This window comes from Sinocyclocheilus grahami, unplaced genomic scaffold, assembly GCF_001515645.1.
Source record: "Sinocyclocheilus grahami isolate Dianchi unplaced genomic scaffold, SAMN03320097.WGS_v1.1 scaffold1577.1, whole genome shotgun sequence".
Classification (NCBI taxonomy): Eukaryota; Metazoa; Chordata; class Actinopteri; order Cypriniformes; family Cyprinidae; genus Sinocyclocheilus; species Sinocyclocheilus grahami.
This window is the reverse complement of record NW_015506756.1, coordinates 2,809-24,250: the sequence shown is the minus strand read 5'-3', so window position 1 is coordinate 24,250 and position 21,442 is coordinate 2,809. Positions and strand designations below refer to the sequence as shown.

Genomic DNA, 21,442 nt, shown 5'->3' with positions numbered 1-21,442 from the left:
GGTGAATAAGTCCCACCTTCTAAGTACAAGAGCCAATCGCTGAGTGATAATGCGTTTGGTCTCGTACTGTATCGCGTACCTCGTCAGTGTCGTGCACTTTGCTTGGCCATTTGTTGTGATAAACAGGAAAGTGTGTCCAGCTGAATTCAATTAGAGTTTTGTTAGACGAATATAAAAAGCTAAGTATATCGCGGCAGCCCTTGTGTGAAGACCGAAGAGTGTAAAGACCATTGACTCTACCGTTCGACTCAACCGAGCAGGGACACCGGCAAGGGACATAAGTATCGCTTCTGAATCATTCTCTTTCCTACTTCTTGTTCCCCTTCTGTTTTCAGTTTTTATAACCAAATCTTACTATGTGTTTCCAGATCCCTACTATCACTACCACTCGCAAACCATGCATCACACACTGTAGGCAGCGCAATCCTAACAACCTGCGCACTTTGCCTATGTCTCCTAATACACTACTTTCTTTCTCTATCGGTCTCTGGAATTGCCAGTCTGCTGTAAACAAAGCAGATTTTATTACTTCTATTACAAGTCATTCAAGACTAAACCTCATGGCCCTGACAGAGACGTGGATCAAACCAGAGGACAATGCTACACCTGCAGCACTCTCAAATAATTTCTCTTTTTCCCACTCTCCTCGTCTGACTGGAAGAGGTGTATGTTTATTAAATTGGAAATGTAATCCTTTACTATCTCTGTGTATCAACAGCTCCTTTGAATCACATTCAGCCACTATTACCCACCCTCTTAAAATCAATTTCATAGTTGTTTATCGACCCCCAGGACCACTAGGTAACTTCGTGGAAGAATTAGATGTGCTGCTCTCAACCTTTCCTGAGGATGGTACTCCCCTAATTATGCTTGGAGACTTCAACATCCACCTAGATAAACCTCAGGCTGCAGACTTCCACACTCTGCTTGCCTCTTTTCATCTCTAGTGAGTGTTAAATATGGCTACTCACAAATCAGGCAACCAACTGGACCTTATTTACACACGACACTGCTCCACTGATCATGTGCTGGTTACTCCACTGCACACCTCGGATCACTTCCTCCTCACTCTTAACCTCAACATGGTTCCTGACACAACACACACCCCTACACATGTCACTTTTCGACGTAACCTACACTCTCTCACCCTCCCGGCTATCTGCTATAGTTTCATCTTTGCTTCCTTCCCCTGAACAGTTATCATCTCTTGATGTTAACAGTGCTACTGATACTTTCTGCTCCACTCTTACGTCTTGTTTAGACACTGTCTGCCCCTTGTCTTCCAGGCCAGCTTGTTCCACCTCTTCTGCCCCTTGGCTATCTGATGTTCTCTGCGAACATCGTTCTAAAGTCGCAACATCTAGCTACTGGGGTGCCTCAATGCTCAGTTCTTGGACCACTTCTCTTCTCTGTCTACATCGCATCACTTGGTTCTGTCATTCAGAAACATGGCTTTTCATATCACTGCTATGCTGATGACACTCAACACTATCTCTCATTCCATCCTGATGATCCAACGATAGCTGCTCGCATCTCAGCTTGTCTAACAGACATTTCTTGTTGGATGACGGACCATCACCTTCAACTCAACCTGGCTAAGACAGAACTGCTTGTGGTTTCAACAAACCCATCACTTTATCCTAACTCTCGCATGCTCTTTAAAACATTTTCCTCCCTCCTTTGTCCTCCTCCTCCCCCTCCTTCATCAACTCTTAACAGCTGACAACTTTGCCGCATTCTTCATTAATAAAATTACGGTGAACCACCAGATTCTCCTGTCAACCCTATTTGAAAATGGCATCTCAGGAACCGCACGCTAGTGGTTTGAGTCTTACCTTTCAGATAGGTCCTTCAAGGTATCTTGGAGAGGTGAGGTGTCCAAGTCGCAACATCTAGCTACTGGGGTGCCTCAATGCTCAGTTCTTGGACCACTTCTCTTCTCTGTCTACATCGCATCACTTGGTTCTGTCATTCAGAAACATGGCTTTTCATATCACTGCTATGCTGATGACACTCAACACTATCTCTCATTCCATCCTGATGATCCAACGATAGCTGCTCGCATCTCAGCTTGTCTAACAGACATTTCTTGTTGGATGACGGACCATCACCTTCAACTCAACCTGGCTAAGACAGAACTGCGCCGCAGCATAAATGGCTGCCCACTGCTCCAGGTGTGTTCACTGCTGTGTGTGTGATGGGTTAAATCTTCACTCACACTTAAAATTAACCACAAGCCGGTTGAAAATCGATTTAAATAAGTGAGTTTATATGAATGCATGCCTGAGGGGAACTTACTGTCTTTCGATGGTATTTTTTCTTTTCCTCTTGCCTCTGTATAATGCATACTAAAGTTCATAAGTGCAGCGCTGCTTTGTTTACAGCGGAAACCAAGGAAATGCTTTAAGCGCCACCTGCTGGCAGAGAGTGCATCTGCGTCTAATTCAGCTCGTCTGCTCTTTCTGTTGCATGCAGATATTTTTTATGCATAGTTTCACAAAACTGAAGTCAAACCATTCTGTTTTTGCTTCAAATTTCGAAATTATACAATGTAATTTAGATTAAAAACTGCTCATGTTGCATGTATGCAGCATCTTTGTTTGGATCATGAGTAAAATGCAGTGGTTGCCTCTAATTTTAAATAGAAAGAGCACAAAGTCTTAGTTTGTTTATATGAAGAGATTTATTTGATTTGTGTTATTTATTTGATTTGGGGTTTGTTTTCAAATTTAAATTTAGTTTTGTTATTTACATTTACATTATATTTAAATTTTGTTATTTAGCAAACGCTTTTATCCAAAGTGACTTAACAAATGAGGACAATAGAAGCAATCAAAACCAACAAAAGAGCAATAATATGCAAGTGATATTAGTATATTATTATAGTTATATTTCAATTCCACAAAGAAACGTACAGTATTTTGTCCAAGCAATAATAAATGGACACATTTAATTTATAATTTGTCTTAAAACTAATTTTGTTAAAAAAATAATCATGAATCGAGTTGAGTGAATCGTTACATCCCTAGTATATATATATATATATATATATACACCTTGCTACGTGTACTGCGTTAGGCTAACCGAGACTTGTCATTTGCACTTATGTATTGTTGCTCTTTTGTTAGTTTTGACTGCTTTTATTGTCTTCATTTTTAAGTCGCTTTGGGTAAAAGTGTCTGCTAAATTACTAAATGTAAATGATAAATTCATCGCATCACTGCAGCTGCCGTTAGAAGCTCTGGGGCCAGTTGTTCAAAAGTAATCTGATTGAATTTTGGCCGTCAGATTGGATCAAATCTTGAAAATGGGTTGTTCAAAAGGAATAAAGGATTCTGAATTCTTGGTTTTGATCTGGATTAAATCCTCAGATTGTGTCGTTTAAAATGTTTTAGTAAGATTGTGATACTTTTGATTAAAAAAAAAGCTGGATTATTCTGATCCCAGCAGAAGGGTGGATTTCAGGAACAAAAATGTAATAAAACTTTAAAACTGGTCCAAAAAGTACAACATTTGTAACACGTAATATAATATTTTTGTTTGATATTGACAGCTGTTTGGGGATATATTTAAAGTTTTTTTTAATCACTGATTGTAAACTACAATGGCACAATCATCAGAGATGGACCAGTCGGAAGTAGTTATTTGTGTAAATGCAATGCAAAACTATAATGCAAAACATTGGCTTTTTTTCCATCATCACCATGTCCCTTTAGTAATCCAGATTTGCCACTGCTACTGGAGCATAAGAAACAACATTTATGAGGCAGTTATTGTCGTATTTCATTGATTTCAAATATGAAATTTAATCGTAAGCTTGGCGAAGTTTTGGAGAATTTGATGTTTCCCCATTCAAAGAGATAGGAGCTGTATTTGCATGGCCGAAAGGCATTTCAAAGATGTCCGCCGAGTGAAATGACTTGCCTGAAAAGGACTTATCAAAAACGGATTGTTCAACAGTTTTTAAGTATGTAGGCCATGGACTGGGGGAAGTCACGGCCTAATGGTTAGAGAGTCGGACTCGTAACCCAAAGGTTGTGGGTTCGAGTCTCGTACCGGCAGGGATTGTAGGTGGGGGGAGTGAATGTACAGTGCTCTCTTCCACCTTCAATACCACGACTGAGGTGCCCTTGAGCAAGGCACCGAACCCCCAACTGCTCCCCGGGCGCCACAGCCAAAAAATGGCTGCCCACTGCTCTGGGTGTGTGTTCACTGCTGTGTGTGTTCACTGCTGTGTGTGTGCACTTTGGATGGGATAAATGCAGAGCACTAATTCCGAGTATGGGTCACCATACTTGGCCACATGTCACTTCACTTTACTGATAATGGGGTTGCCGGTACTCACACACTTGGCATGAGATGCGCTTTCAGGCCCCTAGTAAATCATGAGCTCCTGAGCTTGTTGAGCAATTCTATAATCAGACAATTGTAATATGAAGATTTGGTGATTTATGAAGAATTTTTTCACCTTTATGAGGTATCTGTGAGCACAGGAGAGAATCTTGCAAGGGTTGTGCCAGATGTGTTGGGTTAGCTTAAATGCACCTATTACTGGATTAGGAGAGCAGGCATATGATGGTGTGGCAAACATGGCTGCCAAATATTTTGGTGCACAGGCCATCCTTAAAAAGAAACAACTAGAGAAATGTAGCTTGACTTATAATTGCCTCACTCTCCGCTGCAGTGACTGAGGAATTGACGGTCGCGGCCAATCTCTACCAGCGCAGCGTGAACAACTTAACTGAGCAACTGCAAACCAAACTCCAAATTAAACATAGACAGTACAAAAAAAAAACTTGATATAGTAAACATTTTTATAGTAGGCCTTGTGGTTTAATAGTTCTGTTAGTTTACATTGATACGTAGTAGTTTAGTAATTCAGTTAGTTTAAAATTTTGTAGTTCAAGTTCCAACAAGAGAGAGATCAACCGGCGGTTAGCATTATGAATAGCATTATTAGCTTTAGATCATCAGTCAAACCGTTAGCAACTAAGTTGGACAACATACTGTACAATCCACCTTGTCCAGTGGGTGGACTCTTTAGAATCCAACGCTACTGAAGTTGATCAGCACTTCGTGCAACTGGACTCTTTGTGGTCACCACTACAGAGAGATAATGAATGGCTGGAAACTAGAGTTGCTGACCTGGAGCGGCGCAGCAGACGGCAGAGTATCCGATTGGTGGGTCTACCGGACTCTACTGAAGGTTCGCATCCTACCCGGTTTTTCTCCCAGCTCCTGTTCGACGTCCTGGGATCTTAAGTTCTCTCTTCACCTCCTGAATTGGACAGGGCTCACTGGAGCCTCGCAGCCAAACCAGGCCTTAGCCAGGCCAGAAACGGCCACCGGTCATTTTATGTTTCACCGTCGAGGAAAAAGGGTGAACTCTTATACCAAGGTCACAAAATTTGCATCTATGAGGACTACTGCCCTGACATTCTAAAGTTGCAACGCAGAATTTAAAGGTGACACGTCCGAACTCTACAAACGGGGCTTTAAACCTCAGCAGGCAAACATTTGTTTGTATCAGAAGTTTCTCATCTACACGGAGACGTCGGAAAACGTAAAAATTGGCCTTACTCTGCATGTGTAAAACCTCATAAAAGCTCACTGAGATGATACAGACAGAACAGACATACGTTTTCATGCAATTCTACTGGATCTTTTTTTTTTACGGAAATATCTCATCATTCACTGATATTAGTGTGGACAAGGTCTCAGTGCCTCCCAATTTTCACTCTTGACAGTTCAATGTCTCAGTTTATTTGGAAAAGTTCCAAAGATTTATAAAAGCATCCTGCAAAAACCAAAACATCTGGGTGACCTTGGGACTCCCCAACCTTTTATTTTATTATTGGGCAGCAAATATGCGGCCTATGCTCCGTTGGTTTCACACAGATGGGTCTGTGACCGTCCCATCTTGGCTCTGCATTGAAAACTCCTCATTTAAGCTCTCTTCCTTGTCTGCACTCCTCTGTCTCCCGACCACACTTTCAAAATATTACACAAATATGCTAGTGACTAATAGCCTTAAGATCTGGACCAGTTTTCACGTCATTTTGGGATTCAGAACATTCCCTTGTCTTCTCACATATACTCAAATCCTTTATTTTCCCCTTCAACCATAGATGAAGCTTTTGCCTCTTGGAAGAAGTCTCTTTTGCGGAATTATATATTGATATTTTTGCATCTTTCTCAGTTAATTCAGCCTTTTAACTGGAAAAACTCTCATCCCCCATCACACTCTAGGTGGATTAAAGACACCTTATATTTCATTAAATTTGAAACTTTTGGACTTTTGGCGATACCGTCACACTGCCTTCAGGACCTTTGTGAGATGGTGCTGGGGCTACTTGGGAAGAAAAATACATGCTGTCCTCCCATCATGTGTTGTAGAGAAGATAAGATCTACATTCCCATCAGATAGATACCAAGGGTTCAAGCTACCTTCACTAAATCCACAGTAGTGTGCATGTCTTGTTTTACTTGTTGAACTATTTTTGTACACTTGATTTCTTATTTACTACATTTTGAAGAATGTAACTATTTATACTATAGTTACATAAATGTGACTATTTACACAAAAAAATACACATTCTATCAGTTTATCTCAGAAAAACGTGACCAGGGTCTGACTAGAGCTCCCTGCAGGTCGGGCCTGTCAAATGCAGCACACAGGTGGTCTGGAAAGTTCAGTTCATGAATCTGCTGTTGGTATGGGCTGGGATTGAAGACCACCTCCTCACAAAGCAGTCTGAGCAGAGCCTCCACATAGTCTATATAATAAGAAAAATACAATGAACATGGCCATTTTTAAGTAGACATTTTCCACCACAGGGATCATTCACTGTGGGCAATCAAACGACATTTACCATATGCAACATAATGGAACATGCATATTAACTGAATATCATATTTATTTGATGGTAACATTGCCCTTATGTACTTACTGTAGGTTGGCACTGTTTTTATGTAGAAAAGGGAATGTTCCCCTTTCTTGTATTTTGGCCATTTGACTCTGACTGATGGTCCACAGCTCTCTCGTTGCATGCATACTGACGATTGGCATTTTCATTGTAGTGGAGAGCAGCAAGCAGCAACCTACATAGCTAAATTAAAATATGGAAATAAGAACATTTGTTTAGGTAAAGTATGATAAATGATGTATTTTCCAATATAGGACAGTGTGACAGATGCACATATAGAATTATTTATGAACAGAAATGACATTTCAACACTACTAGCAATTCAACACTTTCACAACTAGCAATTATTTTTCACCATTTACATTTTTTTTAAATGTCAAGAGTATTGTAATTAGCAATTTAATTTTACTTGTGACTCAGATTTGTTATGTGACAACCTTATGTTAAAGTGTTATCTTAATCCCTCAATACATAACTGACTTGGCTTAAATTAGCTTTGAAGAAATGGATCGTGCCAAATCATCAACAATAAAATCAGAGTAATCCAGAGTCCCTAATTTTTCATGGTTGTTACCAAACTAGGCTAATCATGTAGCGCTAACAAAATCCTTACTCGGTTTCAGCCAAGCTCGCATCTCGATGGGTGGGTGGGTGGGTGGGTGGGTGCAGACAGGGAATAAGTCGCTGTCATGATGGTGCACATGGTTAGTAACAGACTTCCACTTTTCCACGGCTTCTTCACCAGTTTTGGAGGATGATGCACACCAGTACAGGTGGTTTATGACACTTTTCCTCCAGGCCAGAACCTCTCCACAACTACGCTCTTTCCCTAGTGCATCCAGCTTCTTGGAGAGACCTAAGCAGCAATTACATAAAATAACATGTATCTTACAAGAATTAAACATTGTGCTTATGTAAAATAAATAGTGGTTCAACAGATCACAAATCTCACGGTTCGGATAACATTATGGTTTTTGGCCCACGGATCGGATCGTTTTTCGGATCAGCAAGAAAATAAATATATTTCAATTTAACTTGCTTTCCATTTATTACTTAAAGCGAATCTCAAATCTGCCATAGGTGCCCTGACATCTAACCTGTGTATACAAAGTAAAACTACACTTACTTTTCACCGCCTTCTTGCGTGATATCAAGCTCATAGGTGACATCTGACAATTGCTTTGAGGTACAGGTTGAGCCGTCATTGATTGTGGTGTCTTCCACACGTGGCCTTTTAATTGGTGTTGATGTGAAACATGGAGGTTCGAGACTTGTGCCAACACTCTCAGAACAAGAGATGCCAACAGAGTATCCAAAAGGCTTGAATCATTTCAACACACACATATGACAATCAAACCCATGAAACACAACACGAGAAAACTATTCCCAGCTCATTTTTTTACCTTTACTCCGTCTTTTCAGCTTTTGTGTTATCGTTTGGATCGACACACTCTTGACACACAAAAGATGGTGCATCACACTGACATGCCACATCTCTTGTTAGGGGCTGTAAAACACGAATTGCATCACAGTATGATATGAGTGCAATGCAAAAATATATCATTTGACAGGACTGCCAGCTTTTGAATTAAACTAAGAATTATTCGGAAGTCTTTCTTGCGGTTGAAAGACCGATTGATTGATCGATTATACATTTCAATAAGCTGTACTGTATTCTTCAACATGCCTTCCGATGTTCATTCATTTGCACTTTAGTGTTATAACCAGTAGTAAAGAGTAAGAGATTATCCTTATGATGAATCTCACTACTAAACTAGTGCTGTCGTCGTTGGCGCAGTCACGTGCCAAAAATCATTTAATTTATTGTAAGTTACGCACTATGACAAGAATTTCTGCTGGTAGTCCTGTATCATGTTTAACGTCTGAAAAAGCTTGGTTGCTAGGTAGCTGAACTTACCTTCAAACTTTGTGAGGAGCCAACGGTGTAGACTGATGGGACAGCCGTATCTGTTAATGACAGATATTTGACAAACCCCATTTCGTGTTGTGTCCAATTCTTGATGCATTCGTGTGTGAAGTGCTTCGAACACAACCGCGACCTCTCTGATATCCCTCCTTCCTCGAAATGCAAAACATCGAGCCATTGTGACCGCAACCAGGGTGTTTTGGGGATTGGAAATAGGGTTTCGGGAGAACCACAACCTAAAACGCACCTCCTCGCCATTTCTGTGTGTTTGTTACGCAGTTTTTCCTTCGCGCGCTGTCAAAGCTCACAGTTGGATGGGCGTGGTTAAGGATATTATGCTCATGCCCAAGCCGTCAAACTGACGTCATCAGAGAAGGCCCGTCGTTTTAGAGGGGAGGAGCATTTTCAGATTTGGATTAAAGATTACAAAAGCAAACAATTTTTTTTTGGTGGATTGACTTGCACGGATGAATTGTTCTCCACAAAAATAGCAATGTGCGCTAACAAAATTAATATAGTCAATTTTAATTTCATGTGTACTTTAACCCTTTTCATTCAAACTAATCGATTTCCTTTTACATTGATATTTAGAATTCTGTTTTAAGCCTGATTGTATCATTAAAAAATATATAAATAAATTATAAAAAAAAGAGAATAGGTTTATCAAAATTTTTTATTTAAATTGCTTTTAAGTTCATGTTAGGCTGAAAAACAAACGCATCTGCTGATAGAACGGATCCGCTGTTTGCTTTCAAATGCTCCCGTGTGTATCTGTGTAAGCGCTCGGTGAAGATGTGCATTTACAACACGTTTTTGAAGCGATGATCACTGTAGCCAATCACAGACATATCTGTTGAACGCGTGAACACAATGGCCAATCAGAGATGTTTCAGAATCTACTCAACAGCGCTCAAAATGCTAGCGCAAACTAGTGCTGGCATCGTCACATTTTGAAGATTTCAGTACAGACTTGGTACCGATGTTGGTACTTTTGACAACCTTATTATATTGACAACAGGAGGTTGTTTGAAAAGTCAAGTCAAGACAGTCAAGTCGCCTTTATTTCTATAGAGCTGGAAATAAAAGAAAATTGCAGAATCAATTATGGAAACTCTGGAAACAATTCAGATTCTGTAGTAAAGTCGCTCTAAAAGACAGTAGTGTCATTATTTAGTTCAAGTCCGTTCGGGTCAATAACAGTGTAATGTTCATCAATTTAAAACAAGGCCAATTCAGCGGAAAAAAAAGTTCTATAAAAGACACCAATGTGGTTGTTCCGTTCAGTGTTGATCCAATTCAATACCAGTGTCAATGTTGCAAGATGTGATTCAGCTTTAAAGCTACTGTACAGATGTTCTGCTTGCCTGTAAAAAAAAAAAAACACATTGATGACATTTAAAATAGTTCTCTCTTGAAGGAATCGTCATGTGCTACTTAAGGTTTCCTTTTCAGCTGAATCATTTTTTACACTGTTTGCATGTGAAAGGCTTTTCTGAATTCTCATGTGGACTTTAAAGGGTTAGTTCATCCAAATATGAAAATTACTCCATGATTTACTCACCCTCAAGCCATCCTAGGTGTACATGACTTTCTTCTTTCAGACGAATCCAATCGGAGTTATATTACAAAAATATCCTGGCTCTTCCAAGCTTTACGTATAATGGCAGTGAGTGAGTGTTTTTCGTCAATAGTCCAAAAGAAGTCCAATAAAGGGCATCCATCCACAGGGCCGGACTGGGACACCACTACAGGCCGGGAAATCTCACACTCATCCAGGCCAGACACAGAGAACCCTATTATTTGTATGGCCATCACATAAAAATATCTAAATCCTTAGCCTCAGGCCATGCGAAATAATTAAAGGTTCTCTCTTGAACAGCACCTTCACTTCCCTTTTCCATCTCTTCATTTTCGTTGATATCCCCTTTTCTCCCTTCTGTTTATGTGTACTTTTTTTTGTGGCTATTTTTCTTGTACCCGTCACTTCTTTACCAGTAGGTCTACTGTTATGAACAGAACTGTCTCCACATTGCAAAACAGCCACCTCATTGTAATTTGTTTGCACACGATCTGAATTTATTTTTGTCAAATTCAATGTACTACATTAGGACAATGTGTTATTATTGTTATTTATCTTAAAATCAATTTAATACCCAAGATTAACAAACCTATATTTCATACAAATATGCGTTTTTGTAAGACAAATATCCATATTTAAGACTTTATAAACCGTAATCTCTAGCTTCCGCTAACTGTCAGTCCGGCGGATGATGTAGGCATATCGTAAGGTCCGTTGAGAATATGCTCGTCTCGCGAGAATCAACGTTTGTTTTCAGGAGCAAAGGAAGCAAAGTTTCCTTACTTTAGCAAAGGAAAACCAGTCTCCTCTTGGCTTATATCGAAATCCTCCCACATTCTTCTTTACAAATCCTCGTTTTGTATTTCTAATAACCGGTGTTTTGTTTTGCTCTCTCTGCTGCGCTTCCGCATTCGTCACTTCTCGCCGGACATCTACATCATCCACCGGAATGAACATGCGCACAAAACAGTTAGCGGAAGCTAGAGACGATTTATAAAGTTTTAAATATGGATATTTTTCTTACAAAAATGCATCGATTCGCTACATGAGGCCTTTATTCACCCCCCGAGCCAGTGGGACACTTTTTATGATGGATGGATGCGCTTTATTGGACTTCTTTTGGACTACTGACAAGAAACACTCACTCACTGCCATATTTTTTTTTATATAACTCCGATTGGATTCGTCTGAAAGAAGAAAGTCATATACACCTAGGATGGCTTGAAGGTGAGTAAATCATGGGGTAATTTTCATTTTTGGGTGAACTATCCCTTTGAAGTTTCCATGTTGAGCAAAACTATCCACACTTTTGGCATGTCTAACAGTGTGTTCACACCAAACGCAAATTTAATTATTCGCGCCAGTAGATTACATACAAAGTTAATGCAAAGACGCGAAGAGAGGCGAATTCACACCAGGCGACGCAAACGCAAGATATTCGCCTCAATCGCGTCTTTCGCGCAAGTTAAAAAATTTCAACTCGAGCCGAAAATTCGCCTGACGCGTTCTCACACAAGCCAATCAGCGAAGAGCTTATTGGCACGTCTGGTTGAATCAGAAAATGGAGGAGCGCATTATTGTATCTGTTTGCGGGCACCCCGAAATATATGATACAACTTCATATTCTTATATAGCTGTAATCCAGGCGCAGTTCCCGGAGAAGATGGTGAAATTCACAGAGTTGTGTGCGCCTCTGTATGGTGCTGTGAACCCAGACACGTCTGCGTTTGGCTTTCAGACGTTTTTGGGACTTCCACAACAGGTAAAAAGCAGCGATCGTATTTATCCTCACCATGGTTGGTTACTCGCGGGATGTTTTTCGCCATAGCGCGAGTGACGCGAAAAACATCCCCCGAGTAATCTAGAGCGAGTGATGCGATGCACACATTCGCTTCGCGTCTGGTGTGAACACACCATAAGGCTTCTCTCCAGTGTGAATTCTCATGTGCCTGTTAAGGCTTATTTTACGACTGAAACCTTGTCCACACTGTTGGCACGTGAAGGGACTCTCTCCATTGTGGATTCTCATGTGGACTGTAAGGTTTCCATGTTGAGCAAAACTCTCTTCACACTTTTAACATATCTAAGGCTTCTCTCCAGTGTGAACTCTCATGTGCCTTTCAAGACATATTTTACGAGCGAAGCTTTTTCCACACAGCTGGCAGGAAAAAGGCCTCTCTCCGTTGTGGATTCTCATGTGGACTGTAAGGTTTCCATGTTGACAGAAACTCTTTCCACACTGAGGGCAGGTGTAAGGCTTCTCTCCAGTGTGAACTCTCATGTGCCTTTTAAGACATATTTTACGAGTGAAGCTTTTTCCACACAGCTGGCAGGAAAAAGGCCTTTCTCCGTTGTGGATTCTCATGTGGACTGTAAGGTTTCCATGTTGTCTGAAACTTTTCCCACACTTTAGACATATGTAAGGATTCTCTCCAGTGTGAACTCTCGTGTGAATATTAAGGTTTCCTTGTTGAGCAAAACTCTCTCCACAGCGTTGGCATGTGTAAGGCTTCTCTCCAGTGTGAGTTCTCATGTGCCTGGTAACGTTTTCTTTTAGAGCGAAACTTTTTCCACACTGAGGGCAGGTGAAATGCTTTTCTCCAGTGTGAATTCTTATGTGCTTGTCAAGACTTTCTTTACGAGTGAAACTCTTTCCACACTGTTGGCAGGTAAAAGGGCTCTCCCCAGAGTGAATTCTCATGTGGATTTTAAAGTTTCCTAGTTGAGCATAACTCTTTCCACATTGAGGACATATGTAAGGGTTTTCTCCAGTGTGAAGTCTTATGTGAACATTAAGGTGTCCTTTTTGAGCAAAACTGTGTCCACACTGAGGGCAGGTGTAAGGCTTTTCTCCAGTGTGAACTCTCACGTGCCTGGTCAGGTTTCCTCTGTGATTGAAACTTTTTCCACACTGTTGGCAGATGAAAGTCTTCTTTCCAGTGTGAAATCTCTTGTGGTCTTTAGGGTTTACTTGTTGACCGAAACTCTTTCCAAACCGTAAGCAAGTAAAATAACTTTGAGTTTCTGACTCTTGAGCTCTTTTTCGCATGAGAGTCTTTTCAGTCTTTGAGCAACAAAAAGATTTTTCTCCAGTTATGAAATCATGAAGATTCTCATATTGATCTTCCTCTTCATTTTCATCAAGTACTACTTTCTCCTCTTTCAGTGCCATTAGGTCTAATGTGAAAAAACAAAGAAAAGTTTACAGCAGTTTAATGACACAAGACAACAGATATAAAAGAATTTAGATATGTAAAGCATCAAGACCATATGGCAGAGGGACATTGGTGGGGTGTGGTAAATATACAAAAGAAGCAAGGGGGAAGTTCATTCAATATAAGATTCTTCACAGATACTACCACACTCCGGTAAGACTTCACAGGATGAAACTGATGAAAACCATTCTGGAAACAAGTTATCGATGTCTACAAAATCATGACTAAAGCATGTGCATTGTGTGTTTTTGCTTTTTTCTGTTTTTATTCAATTTATGAAAGTGATGTAAACAGTTTTGATAACTTTTTGCCAGCATTGTCTGAAGATGATCTGAGCCGTCTTAAGACGAGTTCAAGAAAGTAGATTTTTCACAAAATTCAAAATAGCGAAAAATCTTAACCTGTGGAAATTTAAATGTTGGTGTGCATTCAACTCGGCATGAGCCAGGGAATCAGAAGAAAAAATTGCTTCTAGTTTCTTTGCTTCTAGAATTTTGCTTCTCGACCTTTAGGTTCAAAAGTTATTAGCAGAAATATGAGTGCACATTTGGCCTACTGGTGGCACTAAAGAGTTTGAGATAGAGACTCCAAATTTGCTAAGCTTAATGTTGAGACTGTCCTCTATCGGTGTGCCAAATTTTATAACTTTCCCGCAAGTGGTTCTTTGGGTTGCCAAAGGCTTCCTGAGCAGAAAACGACGACTAATGGATACAATACATGCTTGGCCCCTAAATACCGTTTTGGCGCACTTAATTTGGCGTGATAGATCACTGTAGCCAGAGATGTTTAAAACCAGAGTTCGACATGCTTTGACCAAAATTATGTTTTTGTTACAAACTGTTGTATAATTGATCAATTTTTTTAATTTTTAAAGAGAAGTTGATATTGGGTTTACACCAAATAATTGTTTTAAGCTACTTCTGTATTATTTCTTGCAATTAAATGCATGACATGTAATATTGATATATGCAAATTATCAATATTGTTATATTTTCCTTATTTTACATATTCATCCATACAGAATATTCATTATGAGTTATTGTTACATGTGCATGTAATTTTATTCTGTTCATAAGTGAAGGCTTGTAAAGATACGGCTGGCCCCTAGTGGCCGAGAGTTTTTGTTCTTTGTCTTCGTTTATTAGGTGCCAGTTTCATACACCTGTGTTCCTTGAGCTGTATAAATACTGTTGTGACACTGGAAGGAGTTGCGGGACTTTGCTGGCATCCAGAGAAAAACTGGACCAGGGGCTGAATCGGCAGTTGTTTTTGTTGCGATTTTTCCTCTCCTTTTTGTTCAATTTAATTCTTTAATAAATATTCCCCTCTTTAAACAAGCCTTTGCTTGCCTCCCCTCTCTATGTTATGCTCGTAAGCATAACATAATTGGGGGCTCGTCCGGGATATGAACCCGGGACCTCTTGCACCCAAAGCGAGAATCATACCCCTATCTTTATGATTCTTTTGCATTATATTCATATTCCTCATATTAATGTTTTATGTTACACATTTACTCAAGTATTAGGCCTATTCAGTACTCATTTATTCTCTTTATTTCCATTAATACGCATATTCCTTTGACTTAATATATATTTTTCTTCATTTGACATATGTGACCCTGAACCACAAAACCAGTAAAGGGTCTTTAAATAAAAGGTTCTGAATAAATAAGCTTTCCATTGATGTATGGTTTGTTAGGATAGGACAGTATTTGGCTGAGATACAACTATTTGAAAATCTGGAATCTGAGGGTGCAAAAAAATCTAAATATTGAGAAAATCATCTTTAAAGTTGTCCAAATGAAGTTCTTAGCAATGCATATTACTAATCAAAAATTAAGTTTTGATATATTTACGGTAGGAAATTTACAAAATGTGGAACATGATCTTTACTTAATATCCTAATGATTTTTGGCATTAAAGAAAAATGGATAATTGTGACCCATACAATGTTTTTTTTGGCTATTACTACAAACATACCCCAGCCACTTAACACTGCTTTTGTGCTCCAGGGTCACATATAAGGAAGTACATGTTATGATATTTCGATAGGATGTTGGAAACTTACCCTCTGCAAAAATATTTTTTATATGCAAGGATGTCTGCTAAATTTGTCCTCTGCCTTCATGGTACTACGTATTCTTTTCCAAGAGCTGGTATTTGCCAAGATCTGCTGTTTCTGCTCGAAAGGTGTAAAACCACAGCTATATTTATATCTGATCTTATCTATAATCATCCTCATTGTCATGTCAGCGTGACCTGACCTAGCCCTGAACTTCAGGTTAATTTAGATGGAAGAACGCAGTTTTAAAGACATAGACAGTGACATAATGGATAAATTCATTTGACGTCTACAGATCAGACCAAAAAATTCTCATTGTTGTAGCATGTAAAGCCAAATTATATAAGTCAAAACGTCTTTATTCCAGTGGGTTTATTACAAGAATCCAGTTCTATAAAATCATCATGTTAAATGAAACGTAGGTTCGCTCCAAACAGAAATTAAAGCTAATGTTTCCTCCCAACTCCAGTGTCGTGTCACTTTCTTTTCCGCCGCCATCTTGCCAACGATTGGTCATATGACCATACGCAATCCACGCATCCTGAACACGTGATCTTCTGCAACGCCCACATGTAAAACACAGACACTCCTACCTCGGTAATAAACACTGAGATGTCCCGTACATGAAAGTCCCATACATGAAATCACAGGCGTCGGCTGATAAGAATTGTAACTCAAACGTCGTTTGGAAAACTAAACTCGTCCGAATATACTCCAAGGGTGCCTTTGTCTTCTTGTCTTTTGACTTCTGAAGATTATTATACTTAGATTAGATTGCTATCTTAGAAAATTTAACAGAATATACTCATTTTGGGGTTTGTATTCATTTGAATATTTTCCATTAATTGTATTTATTTATAATTTTCATCTGTAATTGTTACCATTTATGATTTTATTTTTAAATAAACAATCATTTTACTGAAAGACTTCGTCTGCCTGGATCTCTCCTGCATCAAATATTGAATATGTCCAGTTGTGAAAGCAGGACCTTCTCAGGTAGAAGGTAGTGTTTGTCTGGTCATGTGATCTCGACCCGCTCCATGACAAATAAAAGAGCTTTAATTAGGACACTTATATGACTTTCTTCAAAAATATCACTCATTTCTGTAGAGCTGGACATTTTAATAAGGACCAAATGAGTGAGTTCAGCTTTGAGAATGAAAACTAACCTGTTTGTTCCTCAGTATCGTCATGTTTGACTGTGAATGCTTCTTCAATCTTCACGTCTTCTCTCTCCTCTTTAATAAACTCCATCTTTATAATAATGTGTCTCTCAGTCATGGAGTTTTCTGTGTGTTTAAGATCAGAATAAGTAAGGGAGGGTTAATGGACTTAAATGGCCTGATTACACACACACAAAATAACACTCTATTTAATTATTTGTAGATCACATTTAATCGATTAGACATTAGACACTGTGACTTGCTTGTAAAATTAGTAGGGATGCACCGAAATGAAAATTCTAGGCCGAAGCCGAACAAAATGAAACACTGGGTTGAATACCGAACACGTTTTTTCACATTTTCCCCCATGTAGGCCTATTTTGCCATTTTCTTCACAATTGCATTAATTAAATAGCCAAAATGTGCTTTTTACTGTTTTGTCCTGCTTTTCAAATAAAAAAATAAATTATAAAACAACAATTAAAAAATATTTACTTAACACTGATCATTTTTTTTTTACATTCTAACAGACATTATACCAACAAAGCACAATTTAGCTTAAAATTAATAAGTTGGTAAAATAATATTAAATTTTTGAGACTTGAATCAAATAAAAGCAGCAGAGACTTCTTTTAAAACATTAGAATATATTACAGATCTCAATTTGAACACTATGTGTGAATACTATAATAAATGTATTACATGACGACAGTAAAATTACGATACTATCATTTATGGTTGTCGATGGAGTTGATGCTTTTTCTCGGTTTTTATTTTGACAGAAACCCGCAGGAATATCTCAGTGCTTCTTTTTGTTGACAACAGCAGCAGATTTATAAATGATTCTCATTACGATTTTGGGAGCACAATTTAGCTTAAAATTAATAAGTTGGTAAAATAATATTCAATTTTTGAGACTTGAATCAGGCATGTGTTTTTTACTGTACAAATAAAAGCAGCAGAGACTTCTTTTAAAACATTAGAATATATTACAGATCTCAATTTGAACACTATGTGTGAATACTATAATAAATGTATTACATGACGACAGTAAAATTACGATACTATCATTTATGGTTGTCGATGGAGTTGATGCTTTTTCTCGGTTTTTATTTTGACAGAAACCCGCAGGAATATCTCAGTGCTTCTTTTTGTTGACAACAGCAGCAGATTTATAAATGATTCTCATTACGATTTTGGGAAGATGTTTGTTGCACGTATCGCATTGTCACATGCCTTTAAAAAAATTCACAAAAACGTTACCGAGCAACTGACGAGTAACAGTTTTAGCGCAGATTTTCCTCGCGCTTTGGACTTTGAACCCTGGCGCCGTGAGCTCGTGCAGCGCTGTCAGAATTAGGGCTGTCAAAATGGCTGAAAAACTATATAATCAAAATTCTAATTATATTCTAATTTAAAATGCATAATTTCCATTAGGGTGAAGAAAAGCTTTTGGCTTCTCTCCTGAGGCCACAAGAGGGTGCATCATTCAAAGCATAAGATAACATGACTATCTGCGGAAAAAGTGCATGTTTAAAATAATGTTTATAAACCAATTATAATTAAGTTGCTTAAACAACTATAAACAAAACAGCATCATGTATGTATACAAAGGGCATTTTTCATTTAAAAACACGAGTTGCAGTGGGATGGGGAAAAAACCCACCATAAAGTCTCGAGTACAAAAACCTTACCGAGCAACTGACGAGTAACAGTTTTAGCGCAGATTTTCCTCGCGCTTTGGACTTTGAACCCTGGCGCCGTGAGCTCGTGCAGCGCTGTCAGAATTAGGGCTGTCAAAATGGCTGAAAAACTATATAATCAAAATTCTAATTATATTCTAATTTAAAATGCATAATTTCCATTAGGGTGAAGAAAAGCTTTTGGCTTCTCTCCTGAGGCCACAAGAGGGTGCATCATTCAAAGCATAAGATAACATGACTATCTGCGGAAAAAGTGCATGTTTAAAATAATGTTTATAAACCAATTATAATTAAGTTGCTTAAACAACTATAAACAAAACAGCATCATGTATGTATACAAAGGGCATTTTTCATTTAAAAACACGAGTTGCAGTGGGATGGGGAAAAAACCCACCATAAAGTCTCGAGGTATGTTTTTTCAAAGTTAACCTTGCATTAATTTTACATGGCTTTCTAAACATGCGGCTCCTTTGTGCGAGACGCGAGTGCAACAGTAACAGATGTTCCTCTAGAAAATGCGTGAAATATGCATTCTGTGTGAACGGTTTTGATGTAAACAAGATCTTCTCCGCATTGATGTTCTCTTGAAAAAACCCGCCATAAAGTCTCGAGGTATGTTTTTTCAAAGTTAACCTTGCATTAAACTAAACATGCGGCTCCTTTGTGCGAGACGCGAGTGCAACAGTAACAGATGTCCCTCTAGAAAATGCGTGAAATATGCGTTCTGTGTGAACGGTTTTCATGTAAACAAGATCTTCTCCGTATTGATGTTCTCTTTTTCCGCTATATTTTTAATGAACAATGCAGCAGCGCCGCATCTAGTGGCTTCAACTGCAGATGTTCCTCTAGAAAATGCGTGAAATATGCATTCTGTGTGAACGGTTTTGATGTAAACAAGATCTTCTCCGCATTGATGTTCTCTTTTTCCGCTATATTTTTAATGAACAACGCAGCAGCGCCGCATCTAGTGGCTTCAACTGGATACACTAACAAAAACTATATAATGCAACGACACTTACACCGTCATCGCATCTCGTGCGTCGCTGATAAGCTGCCTCCTTAATGCACACCTAAAATTCGAATGTGGATTTTTATTTTAAATTAGATGAATATTCGACATTCGAATTATTTTTTGACAGCCCTAGTCAGAATACATGCGTGTATTAGAAAATATAACATTCTGCAGTTTATTTACTAATCGTTTGAGGTCATTTCACGATTTCAATCCTCATACAGTAGCCTAACCACCAGCATCAGCCGCCACCTCTTCTCATCGGAGACGTGATGCAGCACTAAACAGTCTCTCGCTGTCGGCGCTTCATGCTTGTAATGATTTCTGCGTCTTTCTCTGATAGTTTTAAATACTTTCACACTGTCGACATGTTTGCTGCATTAGCGCGTGCCTCTATTAGATCGTGTTCGTCATTGTTCGGTTCATATTATTCTGCTTTTTCGGAAGAGATTTTTTTTGCTATTTTCGGCCGCCGAATTTCGGTTGCCGAATATTTGGTGCATCCCTAAAAATTAGACAGATTTAACAACTCTCAAAATAAAGTGCTCTGTGACTGGAAAGAGGAAGAAATAGTTATGAATATTCGACATTCGAATTATTTTTTGACAGCCCTAGTCAGAATACATGCGTGTATTAGAAAATATAACATTCTGCAGTTTATTTACTAATCGTTTGAGGTCATTTCGCGATTTCAATCCTCATACAGTAGCCTAACCACCAGCATCAGCCGCCACCTCTTCTCATCGGAGACGTGATGCAGCACTAAACAGTGTCTCGCTGTCGGCGCTTCATGCTTGTAATGATTTCTGCGTCTTTCTCTGATAGTTTTAAATACTTTCACACTGTCGACATGTTTGCTGCATTAGCGCGTGCCTCTATTAGATCGTGTTCGTCATTGTTCGGTTCATATTATTCTGCTTTTTCGGAAGAGATTTTTTTTGCTATTTTCGGCCGCCGAATATTTGGTGCATCCCTAAAAATTAGACAGATTTAACAACTCTCAAAATAAAGTGCTCTGTGACTGGAAAGAGGAAGAAATAGTTCACTTAAAAGTAGTTGCTGTACGTAACAAAACCGATGTAATTTCCCACTGTTTATAAATGATCATTTTTTCCCCCTAACCTTATTAAATGTGTCATCTTTCACATCAAATTCTTACTTTGATTCAATTAATTCAGTTAGAATAATAAGAAACTGTAGAGTCGTTACCATTGGAATGAAATTAGTATTAACAAACTGTATCTTTCCACTGCTGAGGAAACAGAAGCTGCATCTGAAGTGGCGTTAGATGCATTTACACACACAGTTTGAAGAAGCTGAGGTGCCATGAATGCATTTACACTGCAAAATTTCAAATGCATAACTCATTTTATAAGAGTAATGTTTTGCATATTTTTTTTAAACACAAATAAGTTGTGAAAAATGCAATGATACTTTTAAATATGACTAAACCCGCAGTAGGTGGCGGCAAAAGTCTGTTTTAACGAGCGAGTCATTTATTCATTCATTCAACCAATTCATTCAAACGTCTGATTCATTCAGAAACGAGGCAAGTGACTGTCCTTATGAACGGGCCACTGAATCATTGACTGGATTCATTCAGTAACGAGGCAAGCGACTGTCCTTATGAACGGGCCACTGAATCACTGACTCACTCGATTCGTTCAAAAACGTGGATTCATTCAGTAACGAGGCAAGCGACTGTCCTTATGAACGGGCCACTGAATCACTGACTCACTCGTTTCGTTCAAAAACATGGATTCATTCAGTAACGAAACACGGTAATGAGGCTAACGGAGCACGGTTGTTGAGAGGCGGTTGGCGACACTAGGGTGTGACTGGAGCAGAGATGGAAG

At 38.9% G+C, this 21,442-nt stretch overlaps 1 protein-coding gene and 1 long non-coding RNA gene across 2 annotated transcripts; both read right to left on the bottom strand.

Annotated features, from left to right (window-relative positions):
• Positions 1-1,818: 1,818 nt before the first annotated feature.
• Positions 1,819-21,442, bottom strand: LOC107571294 (uncharacterized). The gene is made up of 3 exons (XR_001607161.1): positions 21,382-21,442; positions 5,084-5,089; positions 1,819-1,830 (listed from the first exon to the last, which is right to left on the bottom strand). It is a non-coding gene; the product is annotated as an uncharacterized lncRNA (long non-coding RNA).
• On the bottom strand, positions 12,350-13,618 carry LOC107571292 (gastrula zinc finger protein XlCGF8.2DB-like). Its single transcript, XM_016257608.1, has one exon. The coding sequence runs from the start codon at positions 13,602-13,604 to the stop codon at positions 12,516-12,518; it is 1,089 nt and encodes a 362-aa protein (XP_016113094.1). The 5' UTR covers positions 13,605-13,618; the 3' UTR covers positions 12,350-12,515.

Coding starts and splice junctions, on each gene's coding strand:
- LOC107571292 (XM_016257608.1), bottom strand. CDS start 13,604: ATGGCACTGAAAGAGGAGAAAGTAGTACTTGATGAAAATGAAGAGGAA.